Consider the following 19,861-nt stretch of genomic DNA (forward strand, 5'->3'; position numbering starts at 1 on the left):
ATCAGTCTTCATGGTGGAAGACATCAGTGGGATGCCAGAGCTCCAGGAGAATCAGGGGGCAGAGGTGAGTGCAGTGATCATTACTAAGGAGAAGGTTCTGGGGAAATTGAAAGGTCTGAGTGTGGATAAATCACCTGGAAGATGGACTATACCCAAGGTCCTAAAAGAGATAGTTGAAGAGATCGTGGAGGCATTGGTGATGTTCTTTCAGGAATCACTGGAGGCAGGAAGGGTCCCAGAGGACTGGAAAGTGGCTAATGTAACATCGCTGTTCAAGAAGGGAGGGAGGCAGAAGACAGGAAATCATAGGCCTGTTAGCCTGACTTTAGTCGTTGTTCAGATTTTAGAGTCCATTATTAAAGATGAAATCGTGGAGTACTTGGAAGTGCATGATAAAATAGGACTGAGTCAGCATGGCTTTGTCAAGGGGAGGACATGTCTGACAAATCTGTTAAGAGTTCTTTGAGGAAGTAACAAGGAAGTTAGACAAAGGAGAACCAGTGGATGTGATTTGTTTAGATTTCTAGAAGGCCTTTGATAAGAGACTGTTAAATAAGTTGTTACGGGTAAGATCCTGGCATGGATAGAGTATTGGCTGATGGACAGAAGGCAGAGAGTGGGGGTAAAGGGGTCTTTTTCAGGATGGCAGCCAGTGGCTATTGGTGTGCCTCAGGGTCGGTGCTGGGACCACAACTTTTCACAATATACTTTAATGATCTGGAAGAAGGAACTGAAGGCACTGTTGCTACGTTTGCAGATGATACAAAGATCTGTAGAGGGACAGGTAGTATTGAGGAAGCAAGCGGGCTGCAGAAAGACTTGGACAGGCTAGGAGAGTGGACAAAGAAGTGGCAGATGGAAAGCAATGTAGAAAAGTGTGAGGTTATGCACTTTGGAAGGAGAAATGGAGGCATAGACTATTTTCTAAATGGAGAGATGCTTAGGAAATCAGAGGCGCAAAGGGACTTGGGAATCCTTGTTCACGATTCTCTTAAGGTTAATGTGCAGGTTTAGTGGGCAGTTCGGAAGGCAAATGCAATGTTAGCATTCATGTCAAGGGGGCTAGAAAACAAGGCCAGGGATGTACTTATGAGGCTATACAAGACCCCATTTGGAGTATTGTGAGCAGTTTTGGGCCCCGTATCTAAGGAAGGATGTGCTGGCCTTGGAAAGGGTCCAGAGGTGGTTCACAAGAGTGATCCCTGGAATGAAGAGCTTGTCATATGAGGAACGGTTGAGGACTCTGGGTCTGTACTCATTGGAGTTTAGAAGGATGAGGGGTGATCTTATTGAAACTTACAGGATACCGCGAGGCCTGGATAGAATGGACATGGAGAGGATATTTCCTCTTGTACGAAAAACTAGAAGCAGAGGACTCAGACTAAAGGGACGATCCTTTAAAACAGAGATGAGGAGGAATTTCTTCAGCCAGGGGGTGATGAATCTGTAGAACTCTTTGCCGCAGAAGGCTGTGAAGGCCAAATCACTGAGTGTCTTTAAAACAGAGATAGATAGGTTTTTCATCAATAAGGGAATCAGGGGTTCTAGGGAGAAGGCAGGAGAATGGGGATGAGAAAAATATCAGCCATGATTCATGGCCAAGTGGCCTAATTCTGCTCCTATGTCTTATAGTCTTATGGTGATGTATAAGCACTGGCATAGACATTAGTCTGAATAGCATGTGTTCTGTAGATACTGCAGAATGATTTATTTTAAGTTAAAATTTAAACATTCACAATCTAAATAACATAAACCCCTGGACAAAGCAGGAAGAGCAACCCCAACAGAAAACATAGTTAAGATAGACTAACCTCTTTAAAGATGTAAAAATTTAGTATAACCATTCCAAAGTTGTAGAAAATAAGCAGAGATCGCAGCTGAAAAGGTTCCCTGTTCTTCATCCATTTTGGACCCAACCACACAAAGAGTAGGTAAAGACTTCTAGAAGGCCTTTGATAAGAGACTGTTAAATAAGTTGTTACGGGTAAGATCCTGGCATGGATAGAGTATTGGCTGATGGACAGAAGGCAGAGAGTGGGGGTAAAGGGGTCTTTTTCAGGATGGCAGCCAGTGGCTATTGGTGTGCCTCAGGGTCGGTGCTGGGACCACAACTTTTCACAATATACTTTAATGATCTGGAAGAAGGAACTGAAGGCACTGTTGCTACGTTTGCAGATGATACAAAGATCTGTAGAGGGACAGGTAGTATTGAGGAAGCAAGCGGGCTGCAGAAAGACTTGGACAGGCTAGGAGAGTGGACAAAGAAGTGGCAGATGGAAAGCAATGTAGAAAAGTGTGAGGTTATGCACTTTGGAAGGAGAAATGGAGGCATAGACTATTTTCTAAATGGAGAGATGCTTAGGAAATCAGAGGCGCAAAGGGACTTGGGAATCCTTGTTCACGATTCTCTTAAGGTTAATGTGCAGGTTTAGTGGGCAGTTCGGAAGGCAAATGCAATGTTAGCATTCATGTCAAGGGGGCTAGAAAACAAGGCCAGGGATGTACTTATGAGGCTATACAAGACCCCATTTGGAGTATTGTGAGCAGTTTTGGGCCCCGTATCTAAGGAAGGATGTGCTGGCCTTGGAAAGGGTCCAGAGGTGGTTCACAAGAGTGATCCCTGGAATGAAGAGCTTGTCATATGAGGAACGGTTGAGGACTCTGGGTCTGTACTCATTGGAGTTTAGAAGGATGAGGGGTGATCTTATTGAAACTTACAGGATACCGCGAGGCCTGGATAGAATGGACATGGAGAGGATATTTCCTCTTGTACGAAAAACTAGAAGCAGAGGACTCAGACTAAAGGGACGATCCTTTAAAACAGAGATGAGGAGGAATTTCTTCAGCCAGGGGGTGATGAATCTGTAGAACTCTTTGCCGCAGAAGGCTGTGAAGGCCAAATCACTGAGTGTCTTTAAAACAGAGATAGATAGGTTTTTCATCAATAAGGGAATCAGGGGTTCTAGGGAGAAGGCAGGAGAATGGGGATGAGAAAAATATCAGCCATGATTCATGGCCAAGTGGCCTAATTCTGCTCCTATGTCTTATAGTCTTATGGTGATGTATAAGCACTGGCATAGACATTAGTCTGAATAGCATGTGTTCTGTAGATACTGCAGAATGATTTATTTTAAGTTAAAATTTAAACATTCACAATCTAAATAACATAAACCCCTGGACAAAGCAGGAAGAGCAACCCCAACAGAAAACATAGTTAAGATAGACTAACCTCTTTAAAGATGTAAAAATTTAGTATAACCATTCCAAAGTTGTAGAAAATAAGCAGAGATCGCAGCTGAAAAGGTTCCCTGTTCTTCATCCATTTTGGACCCAACCACACAAAGAGTAGGTAAAGACCGCTTACTGCCAATGTAGGCAGGGGAGATTGCATCAACGTCCAGTTTTCCACCCGTTTGTCTGTTAAAACAATGAACTAGTTGTAAACGTGCTTTCATTAAAAGAATAGAGCAAATAATAGTTTTCAAATCAAACTGCTATTATATTAATTCAAAGATGTGCAGGTTAGATGGATTGGTCATGCTATACTGCCCCTTGGGTGTTCAATAGGTTAGGTGGAGTTACTGGGTTACGGGCATAGGGTCGGGGTATGGGCCTCGGTGACACTTTCTAAGTGTTGGTGCAGACTTGATGGGCCAAATGGCCTGCTTCTGCAGCATGGTGATTCTATTCTATTCAGAAAATCATCACCAATATAAGTTCTCAAGTTTAGATTGTAAACTTGGTTCCATTATTCCAACAGCACACCCAAAGGTCCCCAAAACTAGTTCCATGAGAAGGAAATGACATTGGTGCGGGTATCAGAACCAAAAGCAACATAGAAGCAGTTTTAATTGTTCTCTCTCCTGAACCACTCTATAGCTTAAAACAATTCAAACTACCCTTTTAGTATACAGCGGCTAACTTACGCCTTAGTTTTAAGGTGCTAATTTCTTCAACTTCCTTCATGATGCACTCACAGATAGCACTACTGCCAGATCCATAATCTCTCCTGTTCTCATTTTTCTTGGATACACACAAATAAAAAAACATTCAGAAGGCAATGAAAAATTGCAAATGCAATTTGGCACATCTGCACTTGAGAGAATCTCATCACCTGATGTGTATACTGTCCAGCTAGTGCCCCTATTCCAAAGGAAAAATTATAAAGATGCTTCTTATGTGCACACCAGGCATTCTGATTATGGCAATTGACTCATAGAATTGACAGTGCAGAAGGAGGCCATTCGGCCTATCGAGTCTGCACCGGCCCTTGAAAAGAGCACCCTACCCAGGCCCAGTCCTCCACCCTTTACCCAGATTAAGCAATTTAGCATGGTCAATCCACCTGACCTGCACACCTTTGTAGGGAACCGGAGCACCCAGATTCCACACACGCAGACGTGCAGACTCCACACAGACAGTGACCCAAGCCGGGAATCGAACCTGGAACCATGGAGCTGTGAAGCAACTGTTCTAACCACTGGGCTACCGCTTCCAACTCTGAGGGTGACAAGAAAGAATCTAAAACTTCCATGGAAGTTCTGTGCTGTGCTAACCCAAAAGTAGTCTCCATAGACCCAGATGACCATAGGCTCTTTTCCTCTTTAAAGGGGGAGAACAGACTGGTGGGGATTTAACCTGAGGATCGTTGCACCACAGGCAAGGGGTACGGTTGAGAAGGCTGGCCTTCAAGAATAACCTCAGCCAGTACGGGAATTTAACCCGTGCTGTTGACCTTGCTCTGCATTACGAACCAGCTGTCCAAGCCAAATGAGCTAAACCAGCCCAGACGTGTGCAAGTCAATGTACACCAGATGGTACACATCTGTAACAGCTGACATTGTGAAGTGGAATTAATGATATGAAGTCTTTGCCGAGAGGAGGGAGTCTCTAAACCAAAAGCCTGAAGAAGCATCCAGCGTGGCCAAAGCATCTTACAGACGACATATAGACCGTACGTTTTTTTTAAATTTAGAGTACCCAATTCATTTTTTCCAATTAAGGGGCAATTTAGCGTGTTCAATCCACATACCTTGCACGTCTTTGGGGTGTGGGGTCGAAACCCACGCAAACACGGGGAGAATGTGCAAACTCCACACGGACAGTGAAGTAACCCTGAGCCGGGATCGAACCTGGGACCTTGGCACCGTGAGACTGCAGTGCTACAACTGCGCCAGTGCTGCCTGTAGTCCGTAAGTTTAACATTTATTTCACCTGACATTCATGCTACTTCCCAACTCTAACTGCATTGAATATCCTATAAGACTGCTCCCAGATTGTTGAATTGGCGATCTGCTATTCCCCTACATCTCTACACTTCCTACTTACTGATAAACAGTTCCATTCAATGAGCCGGGTTTATCACATTTCATCTGCAGATCTACCTGTTTGCTGTAAAACTGTACTTTTTGGGTTATGAATGGGTGCAAGGGATCCCAGCAAGGTTAGAAACAGATTTGGGTTTTCAAAGGAGAACATGAATTGGCCAGAATGCAGAAGTACTTTTCTTTTTTTTTTAATAAACAATTTTATTGAGGTAGTTTTTGGCTTTATAAACAGTTACAGACATCATCAGAAAGGAAGCAAAAAAGGCAAAAATGTGCAAACATCCACGTACTTTCAATACTTCCACCGTAACATATTGCACAAGCCCGCTCCCCTCCCACCGGTACTACCCGCCATATTTTCCCTCCTACTCTACTCTACCCCCCCCCCCCCCCCCCTCCCCTGCTGACGCTCACTCTCCCGCAAAGAAGTCAATAAATGGTTGCCACCTCCGGGTGAACCCCTGCACAGATCCCCTCAAGGCGAACTTAATTTTTTCCATCCCCAGGAAACTCGACATGTCCGCAAGCCACCACTCAGTCTTCATGGGGCTTTGAGTCCCTCCACGCCAATAATATTCGTCGCCGGGCTATCAGGGAAGCAAAGGCCAAAACATCGGCCTCTTTCTCCCCCTGGACGCCCGGGTCTTCCGAAACCCCAAAAATTGCCACCCCTGGACTCATCACCACCCTTGTTTTTAGCACCTGGGACATGACCCCCGCAAATCCCTCCCAGTACCCCCTCAGCTCAGGGCATGCCCAAAACATGTGAACATGGTTCGCTGGTCCTCCCGCGCACCTAGCGCATTTGTCCTCTATCCCGAAAAATTTGCTCATCCGAGCCGTCATATGGGCCCGGTGAACGACCTTAAATTGGATCAGCCCGAGCCTAGCACATGTCGCGGTCGAGTTTACCCTACTCAGGGCCTCTGCCCACAGCCCATCCTCCATTTCCCCGCCTATCTCCTCCTCCCATTTAAGTTTCAGTTCCTCTGTCTGGGACCCTTCCTCCCTCATGAGCACCTTATAAATACCCGAGACTCTACCCTCCCCTTCGTCCCTCCCACAGACTATTCTGTCTAGGATCCCCATTGGCGGGAGGCACGGGAAAGATGGGACCTGTCTACGAACAAAGTCCCGCAACTGTAGGTGTCTAAAATCATTTCCCCTTACCAACCCAAATTTCTCCTCCAAGCTCCTCAAACTCGCGAAGCTCCCTTCCAGGAATATATCACCCACCCTTCCCGCCCCTGCTCGCCGCCATACTCGGAACCCCCCATCCATACTGCCGGGGGCAAACCGATGGTTGTCGCAGATTGGCGCCCAGACAGACGCCCCACCTCCCTCCTCCACTGGCCCCATATCCGCAGGGTCGCCACCACTACCGGGCTGGTGGTGTACTTGGCCGGCGGCAGCGGTAGAGGAGCCGTGACCAGGGCTTCCAAACTGGAGCCCCTGCACGAAGCCGCCTCCACCCGCTCCCAAATAGACCCCGTACCCACCATCCACTTCCTTATCATAGTGATGTTGGCCGCCCAGTAATAATTGACCAGACTCGGCAAAGCCAGCCCTCCCTCGCTGCGGTTCCTCTCCACCAGTCTCGTGCCACCTGGATTCCCAAATACCGGAAATTTTCCTCAACTAGCCTAAACGGTAGCCCTCTCAATCTGTTCTCCTGGCCCCTTGCCTGGACCACAAACATTTCACTCTTGACCGTATTTAATTTGTATCCTGAGAACTGGCCGAACTCCCTCAGCATTCCCAGTATAGTTCCCATCCCGGCCACTGGGTCCGACACGTACAGGAGCAGGTCGTCTGCATAAAGAGAAACCCTGTGTTCAACCCCGCCCCTCACCATCCCTTTCCAACCCTCTGCGGCTCTCAGCGCAATCGCCAGCGGCTCTATGGCCAGCGCAAACAGCAGCGGGGAGAGCGGGCAGCCCTGGCTGGTCCCTCGGTACAACCTAAAGTACTCGACACTTCTCTGTTGGTCCTGACGCTGGCCCTCGTGGCCTGATATAATAATTTGATCCAATCCACCAATCCCTCCCCAACCCAAACCGTCCGAGCACCTCCCATAGATAGTCCCACTCCACCCGGTCAAAGGCCTTCTCGGCGTCCATTGCCACTACTACCTCCACCTCTCTACCCGCTGGGGGCATCATTATCACATTGAGCAATCTCCTCACAGAAGTACTTTTCTGCTATACATTGCTACCCAAGGCTGTAGAGAAGTAGCGTTACAAAAACATTACTTAATCTTGTTGATAGTAAATAGGAATGCCAAAGATTAAACTGCAGAATTTTTAAAGAGATCATGTACTCTGTTACTGGGTCTCTGTGTGAACAACAAATACATTGTTATCAAGAAAAATACCAAGAAGAAAAAAAGGGAATCAATGGAATTTTTTATATTTGCCCACTTTTCATTGTATTTCATGAGATTATAACAAAAATAAGATTTCTAAAAGATAAAGTAAGTCAGGCTTTAATGCCCTCCCCCAAGGCGAGTTAAGACGTAATGGGGGCAATTAATTTGCAAGTGAATGGTGGGTGCGGAATCAGGTGGATGTCAAGGCTTGCCTCTGTTTACTGGGAGTTAGGTCCTCTCGTCCTCACTCCCTAACCAAATCCTACGCCCAGTCCTAACCTCCCCCGATATATTCCACTCCCCTTCCATGCCTCCCATAATCCACCATGCTCCCTTACCCAGCGTACATTAGGCAATGAGCCGTATGACGCATGAAAGACTTTGGGCTGGATTCTCTATTTGGGAGACTATTCTCCTGCCGGAGCTGATCAGCACCAGTTTTATGATCCCCTTCGGGTTGTAAATCTGGATGCAATTCAATGTTCTATGCCATGCAAATTTATGCATCATGTGGAATGCAAGGGATTCCCAGGGAATCCCGCTATCAGGCTGCCATTTTGAGTGAGCCATCGGTTAGGTCGCGCGGCCGACCAAACCCCCGTCCCACAAATCAGCCCCAACACCGCCCCAGCCCACAAAATGTCTCCGATCACAACCCCCCCCCCCCCCCCCCCCCCCCCAAAACACACAAGCAGGGGAGCCTGTGCTAAGGGGACTCCCTCCACAGGGAGCCATGTGATAGGGGGACACCCCCATAGGGACCTTTGTAATAGGGGTAACAACCCCACAGGGACCTCTGAAATAAGGGTCACCCCCCACAGGGACCCCTATAATAATAATAATTGTTATTTGTGACACAAGTAGGCTTACACTAACACTGCAATGAAGTTACTGTGAAAGTCAGGGGGACACCCCACACAGGGACCCCTGTAATAGCGGGACCCTCCCTACAGGCCCCTGTAATAGAAGGAATACCTCCCCCCACACAGGGACCTCTATAATAGGGGGACATCCACCCCACCCTCCCACCCCCATGCAAAGGAACCCCCTCCAGACTCTCCTACAAACACAGACAGCTTCCACCTCCCCCTCCCTCTCCCCCAAAGAAAATTGACCCGTTTTTGGAAGCTAGAGAGCAGTTCAGACAGGAGCAGTGGGAAGCATTATCGCTGTAATACTTACCTTGCAGCTTCATGTGTCCATTCCTCAACGGAGAGCAGCTGCGCCTGCGTCTGGTTCCCACAGATCAATTAGGGGCAGCACAGTGGCACAGTGGTTAACACTGCTGCCTCACATCTCAGGGTCCCGGGTTCAATTCCGGTCTCAGGTGACAGTGTGGAGATTGTATTTTCTCTCCGTGTCTGCGTGGCTTTCCTTCGGGTGCTCCAGTTTCCTTCCACAGTCCAAAGATTTGCAGCTTAGGTGGATTGGCCATGCTAAATTGCCTCTTAGTGGGCAAAAAAAGGTTAGGTGGGGTTATTGGATTACGGGGATAGGGTGGAGACATGGGCTGAAGTAAGGTGCTCTTTCTAAGAGCCAATGCAGACTTGATGGGCCAAATGGCCTCCTTCTGCACTGTAAATTATAATTAGCTGTAAGGTGTTCATAGCGTTCGAGTAGTGGTCTCTGATTGACAGCTTCTACAAACCATCTACAGCTTTGCTCCATTCAAACCTCTTCACAGTTTAGTGGACTAAGTGGTGAAACTCTAATGTTTATAAACATTGACCACATCAAAGACAGGTAAGTGCAGCGAAATCATGCATTTGTGTGATTGGAATGCACTTACATCTCTGGTGGAAGATGGATGGGCAGGCAGTGCATTGTTGGGGGGGGGGGGGAGGCAGGGGGTCTCTCAGGTGGGCTAGGATGGTCTGGTCTCTACCAGCATGGCCCGAGCGTGGTGGACCCACCGTGGGGTCCACCACAACAGGGCCAAGCTGGTAGAGATCACGTGATCTGCGCCCACATGATTTCAGCCGCGGGAACTAAAGAATCATGGACGTTCAGAGCATTGGCCACCGGACCCACTAAATGATGTTCACAAATGTGGACCAGGCGCATTGGCACCCAGGAGGTCTCACGGATCGGGGTGGTCAGGGTAAGTGCAGTGTGGCTCCCTGATGCTCCCCTGGAATGCAGGCACCTTGGCATTGCACAGCTAGCACCTTGGCACTGCCACCCTGGCACGGCCAAGGTACCCGAATGGCACTGCCAAGCCAGCAGGAGCACTGCCAGGGTGCTAGTGCAAGGGTGCCCGAATGCCAGGATGGCACTGCCATGGGTCAGGGGGGCCATGAAAGGAGGGTGGAGGCGGGTTTGAAGAGTCGGCGAGTGCAGGGCAGGAAAGTAGTTGCCTCTGGGTGGTTGGAGGGATGATGGGTGGGGGTTCTGCAAGGGAGGGGGAGCTGCAATGCGGTGACACTGCCTTTGGGTGGGTGTGTGGGGTACCCACAAGCTCACTTCGAGATCAGGGCACCCTTTCAAAATGGCGGCCCAATCTCTTGAGTTCAGCTCCCCAGTGCTAAAATAAATTCGAAGTGTGAGCTAAACCGGCGAGAAACTCCCCAGGCCCAAAGAAGTGACTTAAGTGGAATTGAATAGCAGTGGGAACTCACCAGCAGGAAGCACCCTGAAAATCCCGCTACAAATTAACTTAGAAATTTTTTGGGAGAATCCGCACATAGTGTGCAAAAGCAAGGGCGTTGTAAGAAACCTTTACATATAGCACTTTTTGTAGGCAACAGTTAGAAACTTTCTAATGGTAGGAAGGGAAGCGGGTGCAGGTACATCATTCATCTCCCTCGAGTGACTTTTAAGCATTCACAGGCTGTGAAACTGACCACAATGTTTATAAACATTTAACTATGATTGACAGCTCCTGGACCATATTATAAACAGTTAAGTGCTTTCTGCAGAAAAAAAGTGAAAGCACTTAAGACACTTAACTGGTTAGTTTCACCAGCTGGGTACTTTAAAGCCACAGAAGGCTGAAGGGAGATGATTGAAACAATGCAAACATCTGGATATTTGTGGAAGCTGTCAATCACAGCTTAGTGAAAGCAATTTTACTGATAAATAAATGTAGATCAAAGATCTAAGGAAGCTGAAACCCAGCTGACTAATTTTCTCTTTCCAGGAATTCTGCCTGAGCCAGCAGGTATATTGCACAGGTGAGTATTAAAGCAGTAATATTATTTTCACTGCCTTTGTCTGGACTGCCGTCTAGCTTGCAGGCAAGGGTCTCACTTATGGAGGCTTCCAGGCAGGGGTCTCTAATTAGGGGGTAACTCTAATTCGGGAGTCTCTGGAGGGGGGTTGGGGAGGTGCATGGGAAGTTGGGGGGGGGGGGGGGGGGGGAGGTTTGAGTCACCCTTGTAATGTGGAAGGGTGTGGTGGGAGGATGGGACCCAGCCGCTGAATCTTGCTATTGGATCGCGCGCTCAAAATTGCGGCCCAGTAGCGGGATTCCCGAGGAAATCCCTCACAATCCTTGCCATGCATAAATTTGCATGCCAAATGTTGGGACTCGCTTCCTAATCTTATCACAAAACAAAAATATCCAAGATGGCGCTGCAGCATGGCGACTCTCTGCAAGCTCTCTCCCACTGTCCCTTTTCTCTCATCTATCAGCATTCTGACCTACTAAAAGACTCCTCAACGACTCCCCCTTGGACTCTTGCACATGTATTTGCTCTGTATTTGCTTTGTTTGGCCCCTTGTTCCGCACTGTAACCAATCACTGTGTGTCGATGTACCATTTGTCATTGTTCTCTGTTGATTATTCTTTTGTCCACTGTGTATGTTCCTCGGCCGCAGAAAAACATTTTTCACTGTACTTCAGTACGTGACAATAAATCAAATCAAATCTCCCAGCATGAGCGCAAATCAGGTGCGATTCAGCTCTGGTGGGAAAATCCAGCGTCTTAGAGTATAGGTGATTAACTGAGGTGGTATTTAGTGTTTGCTTTGTTAGACACATATAAAGCAAAATTTCTTGTTTTAAACCATAGAATCTTGTGGCTTCAATCTTCGAGGGTAAATAAGTGGTAATTTGGATTTTTCTTTAAAAATGTTATTGGTCTCAACTGCGATTATAACATGTTCCGACATTTGTTGGTGCATCAGCATCACACTCAAAAGACATAGCATCATTCAAGAAAAAGGAGTCTTTCTTTATTAGCAGGCAATCAACTAATTTAAACACCCCTCCCACTATCACAGTGCCAAAGTGTTTAGCAGAACAAAGTTTTCCAAGGGATGGCAGGAAGATTTAGACCATAGAACACAGAACAGTACAGCACAGTGCAGGCCCTTCAGCCCACAATGTTGTGCCGACCATTATCCTAATCTAAGATCAACCTAACCTACACCCCTTCAATTTACTGCTGTCCATGTACTTGTCTAAGAGTCGCTTAAATGTCCCTAAGTGGCAGATGGAGTTCAACCCTGATAAATGTGAAGTGATTCTTTTTGGTAGGTCAAATTTAAATGTTGAATACACTGTTAAAGGCAGGATTCTTGGAAGTGTGGAGGAACAGAGGGATCTTAGCGTCCACGTGTATAGATCCCTCAAAGTTGCCACCCAGGTGCCATCTCTGCTGGCAGTGCATTCCAAACACCCACCACTCTATGTAAAGGACCTACCTCTGACATCACCCTTATACCTTCCTCCAAGCACCTTAAAATGATGTTCCCTCGTGACGGCCATTTACACCTGGGGAAAAGTCTCTGGCTATCTACGCCTCTCATACCGTGTACACCTCTATCAAGTCACCTCTCTGCCTTCTTCGCCCCAGTTAGAAAAGTTCTAGCTCCCTCAACCTTTCTTCAGAAAGGGCAGCACGGTGCCGCAGTGGGTTAGCACTGCAGTCTCACAGCGCTGAGGTCCCAGGTTTGATCCCGGCTCTGGGTCACTGTCCGTGTGGAGTTTGCAGATTCTTCCCATGTCTGCGTGGGTTTCGCCCCCACAACCCAAAAATGTGCAAGCTAGGTGGATTGACCACTCTAAATTTCCCCTTAATTGGAAAAATGATTGGGTACACTAAATTTATTTTAAAAAACCTTTCTTCAGAAGACATGCCCTCCAGTCCAGGCAGAATCCTGGTAAATCTCCTCTGTACCCTCTCCAAAACATCCACATCCTTCCTATAATGAGGCGATCAGAACTGGACACAATATTCCAAGTGTGGTCTAGCTAGAGTTTTATAAAGCTGCAGCAAAACCTCGCGGGTCTTAAACTCAATCCCCCTGTTAATGAAAGCCAACACACCATACACCTTCTTAACAACCCTATCAACCTGGGTGGCAACTTTGAGGGATCTATGTACGTGGACCCCAAGATTCCTTTGTTCCAAGTGTGTTCCTCCACACTTCCAAGAATCCTACCTTTAACCCTGTATTCAGCATTCAAATTCGACCTTCCAAAATGAATCACTTCACATTTATCAAGGTTGAACTCCATCTGCTACTTCTCAGCCCAGCCTTGCTGTCAATGTCCTGTTGTAACCTGCAACAACCCTCAACACTATCTACAACTCCACCAATCTTTGTGTCATCGGCAAACTTACTAACCCACCCTTCTAATTCTTCATCCAAGTCATTTATAAAATCCACACAGAGTAGAGGTCCCAGAACAGATCCCTGCGGGACACCACTGGTCACCGACCTGCAGGCGGAATACTTTCCATCCACTACCACTCGCTATCTTCTTTCAGCCAGCCAATTCTGAATCCAGACAGCCAAATTTCCCTGTATCCCATGCCCCCTAACTTTCTGAATGAGCCTACCATGGGGAACCTTATCAAATGCCTTACTGAAATCCATATACACCACATCCACTGCCCGACCTTCATCAATGTGTCTCGTCACATCCTCAAAGAATTCAATGAGGCTTGTGGGCATGACCTGCCCCTCACAAAGCCATGCTGACCGTCTTTAATCAAACCATGTTTTTCTCAATAATCATAAATCCTATCTCTCAGAATCCTTTCCAATATTTTGCTCACCACAGACGCAAGACTGACTGGTCTGTAATTCCCAAGGATTTCCCTATTCCCTTTCTTGAACAGGGGAACAACATTTGCCTCCCTCCAATCATCCGGTACTATTCCAGTGGAGAGTGAGGATGCAAAGATCATTGCCAACGGCGCAGCAATCTCCTCCCTCACTTCCCATAGTAACCTTGGGTATATTCCGTCAGGTCCAGGGGACTGATCTATCCTGATGCTTTTCAAAATTTCCAACACATCCTCCTTCTTAATATCAACCTGTTCGAGTCTATCAACCTGGTTCACACTGTTCTCATGAAAAACAAGGTCCCTCTCTCCTGTGAACACTGAAGCAACATATTCATTTAGGGCCTTCCCCATCTCCTCAGACTCTTGGCACAAGTTCCCTCCACTATCCCTGACCGGCCCTACTCTCACTCTGATCACTCTTATTTCTCACAAAAATGTAGAACACCTTGGGGTTTTCCCTAATCCTTCCCGCCAGGGCTTTTTCATGCCCCCTTCGAGCTCTCCAAAGTCCATTTTTGAGTTCCTTCCTGGCTACCTTGTAACCCTCTAGAGCAGAGTCACATCCTTGCTTCCTCAACCTACATAAGTTTCCTTCTTCCTCTTGACTAGAAGCCCCACTTCTCTTGTCATCCAAGGCTCCTTCACCTTACCATTCTTTCCTCATCTGAGTGGGACAAAACTATCCAGCATCACAGCAAGTGCTCCTTAAACAACCCAACATTACTGTTGTACATTTCCCCAAGAACAATTGTTCCCACTTTATGCTCCTCAGCTCCTGTCTAATAGCAGTATAATTTCCCCTCCCCCAATTAAATTCCTTCCCATCCAGTATGTTCCTATCCCTCTCCATGACTATGGTACAGGTCAAGGAGGTTAGCTATTCCCCGGCACTTCGCACTGACAAGTTCCTTCGGTTAAAAATTGAGATAAACATGGAACACTAGCCAAAGACTAGTTTTTCTAAATATTTAATATGAGAGACATTTCTCAATTTGTGTATCTTCAGAAAGTTGAAAATGTGAAAAAAATGCACATTTCTTCTGGGTAAAATATTCACAAAATTCTACAATGGATTTTAATCAGCATAATGAATCAACAATCGGAAGTAGACTTGTCAGAGGCCAAGATTAAGTTGTTCTACAGTCAACAAATTGATGTGGCATTTAATTACTGCACTCAGATCTTGCTGATGTGACACTTTGGACTGCTCTATAACGAATGACTACATGATTAATGGAATTCAGTCACCAGACTTAGTGCTGAGTGAAACTATAAAACCAGTTCATTTTGCATAATATCCCATTTCCTTCATAATACAAGCCAAGAACTACAAACACAAGCTTGATCCACCCCCCAGTAACGATGATAGACAATTTAAATACTGCTGAGACCGTTTATTTGTGTCAAAACTCACTTTTAATGTATTTGCAAAGTGTAAACTTCAAAATTTGACTCTGTGTTTAGTCCACCATTCAGTAAAATTACGACTAATCAACTATTTCATATCCCTCATTTCCTTCAGTATCCAAAATATCAACCTCAGCCTTGAAAATACTCAACGACAGCATCCACAGCCTTCTGGAACTGAGAATTCCAAAGAGTCACAACCCTTTGAGTGAAGAAATTTTTCCTCATCCCAGATCTAAAGCTGTTGACCAATTACTCTGAGACTATGTCCACATGTTCATCCCCACCCTAGGATTCATTCTCCCAGCATCTAGCCTGACAAGTCCCTGAAGAATTTAATATTTCAATAAGATCAGTCTTCTACTATTAAGGAAATATTGGCCTAGTATACAAAATCTTTCCTCTAAGAACAAACCCCCATTCAGTCTCGTAAACTTTTCTTACATTCCCTCTATGGCAAGTATATCCTTCTTCATGCAAGGAGGCCAAAACTATACACAGATGTGATCTCATCAAGGCCTTATAAAAACGTGATAATTATTTGATACTCCAATGCTGTTGTCATGTTTTTCTAATAATTTGCTGTACCTTCCAGAAAACTCTCTGTGATTTGTGTACAAGGACATTCAGGCTGCTTTGGGTGGCAGTATTTAATGTTGTAAATTATTGATACGAAGGGAAAAAAATAAAGATTAAAAAAGAAAAAAGGAAAGTATAACAGGGAGTTGATTAGAAGTAGACATCTGAAGATATGATGAGATACGAATTCGCCTATCAGTGGAAAACAAGTATTTTACACATGTGACTGCAGAAAATAATAGGGCGACAGAGGTGATAACTTCAAAGTGGAGGGGTAAAGAAATGGTCACGTACCTGACAAAAAATCAACTCCCCCAGGGTGAATGACATCAAAGGGAAATAAATAGTATAACTATAGAACCCTAAACAAGGAAAGAGAGACAGCTAACATAAGAACTGCATCAAGTTGCAGATATAAACTGGGATTCTCCATCCCCGCTGCTGCCATCGGGTGGAGAATGGAGCATCCCCTTGGTAAACAGGTTTGGTGCCGCTGCGATGTTCTAATCCCACACCGACGGCCTCAGTGTGTTACCTGCCCCGTGCCAGCAGGAGGATGCGAATCGGTGATCTGCATCCATTTTTTTTTAAATAATTTTTATTGGAATTTATTTACAGAAAATATAAAATATAACAAACAATGAAATGCAACAAAATAACCCATAACGACTGTAACACCCCCCAGACCGTATCAACGCATGTATCATATCCAACCCACCAACCCCAACAAGAGAACTTAAAAATAAATTAAAATTAAATAAACAAACATAGTCATCGTTCCCCCACCCCCCGGGTTGCTGCTGCTACTGTCCCAGTACCCTATCGTTGAGCCAGAAAGTCGAGGAAAGGTTGCCACCGCCTAAAGAACCCTTGTACCGATCCTCTCAGGGCGAATTTGACCTTCTCTAGCTTAATAAAACCCGCCATGTCATTGATTCAGGTCTCCACGCTTGGGGGCCTCGCATCTTTCCATTGTAGCAAGATCCTTCGCCGGGCTACTCGGGACGCAAAGGCCAGCACACCAGCCTCTTTCGCCTCCTGCACTCCCTGCTCCACCCCGACCCCAAAAATTGCGAGTCCCCATCCTGGCTTAACCCTGGATCCCTTGACACCGTCCTCGCCACCCCCTTCCAGAACTTCTCCAGTGCCGGGAATGCCCAGAACATATGGGCATGTTTCGCTGGACTCCCCGAGCACCTGACACACCTGTCTTCACCCCCAAAGAACCTACTCATCCTCGTCCCAGTCATGTGGGCCCGGTGCAGCACCTTGAATCGTGTTGAGCTGCCGGCCCTTGACAAATCCTGTCTGATCTTCGTGTATCACCCCTGGCACACAATCCTCTATCCTGGTGGCCAGGATCTTCGCCAGCAACTTGGCGTCAACATTGAGGAGCGAGATAGGCCTGTATGATCCACACTGCAAGGGGTCCTTATCCCGCTTTAGGATCAGAGAGATCAGTGCCCGCGACATCGTCGGGGGCAAAGGCCCCCCCTCCCATGCCTCATTGAAGGCTCGCACCAACAGGGGGCCCACCAGATCCGCATACTTCTTACAAAATTCCACCGGGAACCCGTCCGGCCCCGGGGCCTTACCTGACTGCATTTGTCCAATCCCCCTGACTAGCTCCTCCAACTCTATCGGCGCCCCCAGCCCCTCTACCAGCTCCTCTTAAACCCTTGGGAAACATAGCCTGTTCATGAAGCTCTCCATCCCCCCTCTCCCCATCGGAGGGTTCCGACCGGTACAGTTCCTCGTAGAAGTCCCTAAAGACCCCATTTACTTCTGTCTCCTTCTGCACTACATTCCCACCCCCATCCGTCACTCCACCAATTTCCCTAGCAGCATCTCGCCTACGGAGCTGATGCGCCAACATCCTGCTCGCCTTCTCCCCATACTCATATACCGCGCCCTGCGCCCTCCTCCACTGTGTCTCCGCCTTTCTGGTGGTTAACAAGTCAAATTTGGCCTGCAAACGATGCCGTTCCCCCAGCAACCCCTCCTCCGGTGCCTCCGCGTATCTCCTGTCCACATCCAGGAGCTCCCCCACCAGTCTCTCCCTCTCCTTCCTCTCCCTCCTTTCCCTGTGGGCCCGGATGGAGATCAGCTCCCCCCGGATCACTGCTTTCAGAGCCTCCCAGACCATCCCCACCCGGACCTCCCCCGTGTCATTGGTATCAAGATACCCCCTCAATACTTCGCCGGACCCTCCTACACACTTCCTCATCAGCCAGCATCCCCACATCCAGGCGCCAGAGCGGGCGCTGGTCCCGCGCCTCCCCCATCTCCAGATCAACCCAGTGCGGAGCATGGTCTGAAATCGCTATGGCCGAATACTCGGCATCCTGCACCCTCAAGATCAATCCCCTGCTCAGGACGAAAAAATCTATTTGTGAATAAACCCTATGGACATAAGAGAAAAAGGAATACTCTCGCGCTCTCCCAAACCTCCAGGGATCCACCCCTCCAATCTGGTCCATGAATCCCCTCAGTACTTTGGCCGCCGCCGGTCTCCTACCCATCCTTGAACTGGAACTGGACCGGTCCAGTGGGGGATCCAGCACTGTGTTAAAGTCTCCCCCCATGATCAGGCCCCCTGCCTCCAGGTCCGGAATGCGGCCCAACAAGCGCCTCATGAAGCCAGCATCATCCCAATTCGGGGCATATACATTAACCAGCACCACCTTCTCTCCCTGCAGCCTACCCTTCACCATAATATATCTGCCCTCCTTGTCCGACACCACCTCAGCCGCCTCAAACGCCACCCTCTTCCCCACCAGAATCGCCACGCCCCGGTTCTTCGCGTCCAATCCTGAGTGAAAAACCTGCCCCACCCACCCCTTCCTCAGATGAACCTGGTCCACCACCTTCAAGTGGGTCTCCTGGAGCATAGCCACGTCCGCCTTCAACCCCTTCAGATGAGAAAATACCCTAGTTCTCTTAACCGGCCCAGTCAGCCCCCTCACGTTCCAGGTAATCAGCCGGATCAGAGGGCAACCCGCCCCCCTCCCCCGCCGGCTAGCCATAGCTTATCGACTGCTCGCCCCAGGCCAGCTCGCCCCACCCGACCCGTTCCCCATGGCGATAACGCCTCTCCTCCACCCCCCCAGCCCACACCAGCTCCTTCCTGACCATTCCAGCAGCAACCCAGCTCGCCCCGCCCGACCCGTTCCCCATGGCGATAACGCCTCTCCCCCCCCCCCCAGGCTAGGACCCCTCCTAGCCGCGACGCACCCTCCATGGTACTTCCGTGAGTCAGCTGACTTCTGCTGACCCCGGCAGCTCCTGGGATTGGATCATCCCCCTCTTGCCACACCTCCTTGGCACCGCTTCAGCGCGGGAAAGAAAACCAGTAGGGGCCACGCCCCCACCGCCAGCTCCACCCCCCTGCCCCGCGGCACGGGAAACCAGTGGAAAGCCCGCGCTTTCACACTGCCACACCCCACCCTTCTGACGCAGCTCTCCAAAATCCAGTTTCACCCCAACCCCCAGCCCCGTACAGAAGAGAACATATAAAATACGAACCCCCAACATTCCCCACACCCATACCCAACAGACAGACCCACCCGGAAACAGAGCAAAAAGAAAACCAGCATAAAAAACACACATGTCAAAGTTAAAGAACAGCAACAGCGAAAACAGCAACGGCCATAGTGTGTCCCCAGGCCCTAGTTCGAGTCCAGCTTCTCCGCCTGTACAAAGGCCCACGCCTCCTCTGGGGACTCGAAGTAATGGTGCCGGTCCTTGTATGTCACCCACAGGCGCGCAGGCTGCAGCATTCCAAATCTGACCTGCTTGGCATGCAGCACCGCCTTCATCCGGTTGAACCCGGCCCGCCGCTTAGCCACCTCCGCACTACAGTCCTGGTAGATTCTCAATACCGAATTCTCCCACTTGCTGCTCCTCTCTTTCTTGGCCCAGCGCAGCACACACTCCCGGTCGCTGAATCGATGGAACCACACCAGCACCGCCCTCGGGGGCTCATTTGCCTTGGGCCTCCTGGCCAGCACTCTGTGGGCTCCCTCAAGCTCCAGGGGCAAATGGAAGGACCCCGCCCCCATCAATGAGCTCAACATCATGGTCACATACGCCGGGAGATCCGACCCCTCCAGCCCCTCCGCCAGGCCCAGGAGCCTCAAATTCTTTCGCCTCGTGCGAAC

The 19,861-nt window shown here is 48.2% G+C and overlaps 1 protein-coding gene across 12 annotated transcripts in view; it reads right to left on the reverse strand.

Moving 5' to 3' along the window:
• Positions 1 to 19,861, reverse strand: part of elovl4a (ELOVL fatty acid elongase 4a) — a 108,939-nt gene that overhangs the window by 62,482 nt on the left and 26,596 nt on the right. For 8 of the 12 annotated variants that reach the window (XM_038799312.1, XM_038799302.1, XM_038799309.1 and 5 more), the window contains exons 3-4: positions 3,336 to 3,417; positions 1,812 to 1,917 (exon numbers count right to left, since the gene is read on the reverse strand). In XM_038799312.1, the coding sequence (XP_038655240.1) occupies positions 1,812 to 1,917; positions 3,336 to 3,417 (188 nt within the window). Of the gene's footprint in view, positions 1 to 1,811; positions 1,918 to 3,229; positions 3,418 to 19,861 lie in introns of all 12 variants that reach the window. The other 4 variants (XM_038799306.1, XM_038799301.1, XM_038799303.1 and 1 more) reach the window with 1 other exon arrangement.

This window comes from Scyliorhinus canicula, chromosome 6 (assembly GCF_902713615.1).
Source record: "Scyliorhinus canicula chromosome 6, sScyCan1.1, whole genome shotgun sequence".
NCBI lineage: Eukaryota > Metazoa > Chordata > Chondrichthyes > Carcharhiniformes > Scyliorhinidae > Scyliorhinus > Scyliorhinus canicula.